Source organism: Limulus polyphemus, unplaced genomic scaffold (assembly GCF_000517525.1).
Source record: "Limulus polyphemus unplaced genomic scaffold, Limulus_polyphemus-2.1.2 Scaffold12631, whole genome shotgun sequence".
Lineage (NCBI taxonomy): Eukaryota > Metazoa > Arthropoda > Merostomata > Xiphosura > Limulidae > Limulus > Limulus polyphemus.
This window is the reverse complement of record NW_013678241.1, coordinates 5,154-10,766: the sequence shown is the minus strand read 5'-3', so window position 1 is coordinate 10,766 and position 5,613 is coordinate 5,154. Positions and strand designations below refer to the sequence as shown.

The 5,613-nt window shown below is 37.6% G+C and overlaps 1 protein-coding gene across 1 annotated transcript in view; it reads right to left on the bottom strand.

Moving 5' to 3' along the window:
• Positions 1 to 525: 525 nt before the first annotated feature.
• The window catches only part of LOC106477049 (protein CASP-like), a gene marked incomplete at its 5' end in the record, with an annotated part of 8,229 nt that continues 3,141 nt past the window's right edge, over positions 526 to 5,613 (bottom strand). The window contains 2 exons of the mRNA XM_022380759.1: positions 526 to 669; positions 4,878 to 4,944. Coding sequence (XP_022236467.1) covers positions 567 to 669; positions 4,878 to 4,944 — 170 coding nt within the window. The remainder of the gene's footprint in view (positions 670 to 4,877; positions 4,945 to 5,613) is intronic.

Genomic DNA, 5,613 nt, shown 5'->3' with positions numbered 1-5,613 from the left:
CTGCGTAATCTTACAATTATGTGTGATACCATTCATACAGTTGTTCAACCATAGATACAGTTCTAGTCTTGTTTATTTTAACATAAAAGTAACCTAACTTTGGGGTGTGAATAAAATTCTTCTAACTCAACTTCTTCACCAATGCGTAAGGAAATCCTTGAACGTCTTTTCTGAGTATTGCCCCACCTGGTAGTCATTCATGTCTTCATTTTTAATTATCTAATAATTAATATATGCCCAAACAACTGGACAACATTCGGGTAACAGCTTTTTTAAGACACAGCAGGAGTTCCAATTAGGAAGCACAGTCAAGACTGAGAGTAACAAGAATTTTAATAAACTGATTGCTAAAGAACCACGACCAAACAGAACTGAGCAAGGCAGACATGTCATTTGTACTTCTTTCCGAAAGCCGTGAGGAAATTATAAACTAAGTGGCCCCAACATGATTTCCAGCTTTTTTTGTTATATTGATAATACCCTTTATTATACACATTAAATTACACGAATGAATTATGACAGCGCCTCCTTCTGGCTCGGTTTAAGTGTAGTAATGCAACAGGCAGTCAAATGTAAGGAACCACTCTTTCGTACCCCCTCCCCAAATAAAATACACCTACCTGATTGGCGCGTTCCAGGTCGTTCAGGATGATGTCCATTTCATCGGATCTACAGGAAATAAAAATAATGAACACAACCACCTGGTTGAGAAACGTTCAATGAGCACACTTCTACTAATTACAATAAAACTGTGAATACACGGTGTAGGTCTATCTATGCCTATGATGTCGGCGAGAAAATTATCAATCATTTCAATTAGTTGATCACGAATTCAAATGATTCATCCTTTGTTGTAAAAATCAAAGCAAATGAAAAACTTATTAAGATAATCCTTTATGTTACGGCCTACATGAACTAAACCGGATGCAGACGAGATTGGATGTAAAACAAGCTTCGTGTCGTGAGTCAGTATCGCGTTTATTAACGAAACTACAACACCAATTCACAAAAAAAGAGCATACTTATACGAGGCGCTGGTTGGCCCTGTGTTAGAGATTTGTATTTCAGAGTTGGCGAGTCAAGTTACAGTCCGTGCGAAACCAGAAGTATTCCTCGCACTTTTAAGTCGTAGGAGCATTATAACTAAATCCTTAGCATGGATTGTGAGTGAGTAGCATGACGATGCTGACTGGTTGCCTCTCCTGTGGTAAGTGGTTGAAAACTAAGGATTGTTTGTTTGTAGTTAAGCACAAAGCTATACATCGGCTATCTGTGCTCTGCCCACCACGAGTATCGAAACCCGGGTTCTAGCGTTGTAAATCCGCTGTGCCACTGGGGGGTGAAAATTAAGGGCGGTGGCAGATAGCCTTGATAACTTTCCCGTACATTCTTATAATTTACTTAATAAAACTATCAACCTTTAGATTTGAAAGTATGAATTTGTTACTTTTGTAAACACTTCTAAAGTGAGTTTTTTTCTCTACTTCTTCCGGCAGAGGGAGTACCCTGTCGTCTCTTCTTCGCCGGCTCCTGAAGAAATATGGCAATGCCATTGTTATGTAAAGGAAGATCTCCTTCCTACTAATTATTATTGTTGTCAAAAAGATAAACAAGTAAACACAATTCTAAAGGATAACGTATAACAATCCATCGGTTAGATTATCAGTTTACTGGAAGATCCTGACAATTATGAGATTAGTTAAACGGGAAGAGCTGAAGATGATTGCAATGATGTAAGAGAATGAGTAACATTTCTCCCCCACAAGGAAATAAACAATACACTCAAGGCTATAACAAACTAATTTTTTTCGCATTTTAAATCTCAACCGTGTGTTTTTTGTTCTCCCTCTGCCGGTAAAGATATTATTCTTCTGACAAAAAAACAAACATAGCCATATATTATAGACAAGTTCCAGCGCACCGAATTCCAGTAACTTAACAGTAACATTTTGTTGCCACTGGCAACAATAGCCACCGTCCTATTTATTGAAAGAAAAAAAAAGCTTAAGAAATCAAGATGCTGGTGATCAAAATGACACGAATAAAAAGTTAAAAATCATTAGCACTGCACTTTAGATCTAAAGCACTTTTAAGTTCGGCCAGTTTCGGCGTTATAGTACTTACATCTGTTTTTTCAAGAGGGCGTGATTAAGCGTTTGTTTGTTATGGATTTCGCGCAAAGCTACACGAGGGCTATCTGCGTTAGCCGTCCCTAATTTAGCAGTGTAAGGCTAGAGGGAAGGCAGCTACTCATCACCACCCACCGCCAACTCTTGGGCTACTCTTTTACCAACGAATAGTGGGATTGACCGTCACGCTATAACGCCCCCACGGCTGAAAGGGCGAGCATGTTTGTAGTGACGGGGATTCGAACTCGCGACCCGCAGATTGCGAGTCGAGCGCCCTAACCACCTGGCCACGTCGGGCCCTGGTTGAAGAGAAGGCAGCTAGGCAACAACACCACCTACTACCAACTCTGGGTTTCTTTAGTAACAAATATTGTAATTGAACGTTACATTATAATGTTACCACGAATGAAAAGGGGCGAGCATGTTCAGCGACAAGTTTCGATACTTCGACCTAACTACCAGGCCTATTCCTGTAAGTAAGAAAAATACATAAAGAACTATACGCTCATAACCGTTCCTACTTTTGATCTGACAGACTACAGTAAAGGCAGCTAGTTAACATTATACACCGCTAACGCTTGGGTTATTGTCGTCTGACCACACAGTGGTATTTGACCATAATCTCTATAGATCACCCATAGCACCACAGTGCGAAGGGTGATTCTTCGGCAACCGACCGCGAACCATGAACCAACGTATTAAGGCTAAGTATGCCACGCGTGCTCAACACTAGATACAGCCAGGTGTATAAAAAAATAAACGTTATATCAATCTGAAGTACTATATAAGCATAGTATCGTATTTATTCGCAAAAAATAATTATATTTCATTATAAATGATAGAGACAAGGCAATTGCTAGCAGGAAGATTGTCGTGTCTTCTGCTGTCTAGAACTGTGGTGCTCCTATTCCCTTTTTGAAAAAAAAATGTTTTAAACAAAGGTTATATTAAATTTAGCTGGCTTGATTTATTGCGAATTTGAAATACATCTAGTTTATGATATTCCAAAAACAAACTTAAAAAACTATAACGTTGAGATTTTCACAAATATGTATATAAAAAGTACCAGTAGTTAGTCAGCATGTACTTAAATCCACTCAGGTCTATAGTAAATATTTTATTATTTTTCTAGAATGAGATCTAAACTTTCATATGGAAAGGCATTTCTAATAATCTTGTTACAATCTGATACCTGGTGGTGAATAAAGTAACTAACGACAAAAAACGTATTTAGTGTTATACTGGAGACGAACGAATCTCGAACATTTCTAATAATCTTGTTACAATCTGACACCTGGTGGTGAATAAAGTAACTAACGACAAAATAAAACGTATTTAGTGTTATACTGGAGACGAACGAATCTCGAACATTTCTAATAATCTTGTTATAATCTGACACCTGGTGGTGAATAAAGTAACTAACGACAAAATAAAACGTATTTAGTGTTATGCTGGAGACGAACGAGTCTCGAACATTTCTAATAATATTGTTATAATCTGACACCTGGTGGTGAATAAAGTAACCTATTTAGTATTATCCTGGAGACGAACGAATCTGGAATATACAAAATAAATGTCCAAAAGTGAATATTGGAGTCAACACACAACGGTCACGCACAGTTAAACCTAACAAACTTTAAAAGATACCTATTCTACACAGAAAAATATGTCCACCATCCCTCTTTACGCCATCTGTAATTTTGATAATTTTCCACTCAATTGATCAATCGTGCCTGCTCAAATGGAACTCAGACACCGACTCTATTCGCCTAAATTTGCTGTTTTATTCTTTAAGTCACGTTTCAAAGTCAATTTATAATTCCGATGACCGCTGTATTATCATCTGATATTAGTGAAACCAGAAGTTTTATAAACTTGGATCACGCTCTGATATTAGTGAAACCAGAAGTTTTATAAACTTGGATCACGCTCTGATATTAGTGAAACCAGAAGTTTTATAAACTTGGATCACGCTCTGATATTTGTGAAACCAGAAGTTTTATAAACTTGGATCACGCTCTGATATTAGTGAAACCAGAAGTTTTATAAACTTGGATCACGCTCTGATATTCGTGAATACGAAATCACGAAAAGTCTTCTATGATCATCTAACCCAAATTTCTGATTTGCGTTTTGTAGTCGCCTGAAAATATTTGCCCTTTTCAGCTCAAGTATAATGCGCAGCTACAGAACCTATTCAATAACACACGTTTTTAATAGGCCTCGAACCCGGATGTAACTGATGGAATACCCTTGCACCAAACCATACTTGTTGGTACGTGAGATTGCAGCCCTCTATTCAAACTCGTGTTTTACATTTTTCTATGTTTATGGATCAGGTTATAAAGAAAGAAAGATAAGGTTTCAGGCCGACAGCAGAATAAATTATAAAAATTGACCAACAAACAAACAAAGTCTAAAAAAGAATATCCATTCTACTTTTAACATGCAAACATTATGCGAAAACACTAACTATGGTCTAAAGTTTATGTATCCTAACCATACGTACTTTTCACTAACAACAATTATAAATCTTTTACTTCGTCTCAGCTGATTAAACACCGAAACATAATGGAGTGAAACGTCACCTCAAAATCATACATTAACGTCACCTCAAAATCATACATTAACGTCACCTCAAAATCATACATTAACGTCACCTCAAAATCATACAGGTATTCGTTGCTTAAATCTAATTATCTCATCAATTCATAACAATGGCTTAATAAAAAAATCGGGAGGACTTACTTGGCGTGTGTTTCTTCATCATATCTTGCCTTCAAATCAAACAACTCGGACTGAGTTGTCTCTAAGGCTGTAAGACAATGAACAGATAAGGATGAGTATATAACATGCAATGCGGCTCAAACAATAACAAACAGCGGTAAAACCAAATAATCTGGTTAGTCTAACGTTTCAAAATGGATTCACAGAAGTGCGTACACGCCTTATTTTTTAGATACCAACGCATACATACATACACATTGGATAACTTCGATATTGGCAGTTACCTACACAACCTGTGGTCTGGCATTCAGTTCGGGGAAACCAAGCCTTTCCCCCCACCCCCACCCCCTGTCGTTTCACAAAACTGAGGCAAGAGACAAACTGAGGATCTGCGCATTACGTATGGAGGTGTGAATCGTTTTGTTCAGATTGAAGCCTGGAGATTCCATATGCCGATCACATTGTTTCCGATGTTTAGACACAAGATAAATAAAATGACATGTTTGTACGGGAGACTTGATTGAACAGACGACGTCATTATCCAATTCTATTACCAAACGTAAGTTGTGGCTGAGGGTTCTGAGTTATCTGTATTGACACAATTAACTTTTTTAGCTAAAGAGGTGAAATCAACTTTTACACCATCCCTTTCACACCTCCTGCTTTTAAATTCCTTCCAAATAAATTTGTTTGTTTGTTTGTAATTAAACACAAAGCTACACAATGGGCTATCTGTGCTCTGTGGCCCGGCATGGCC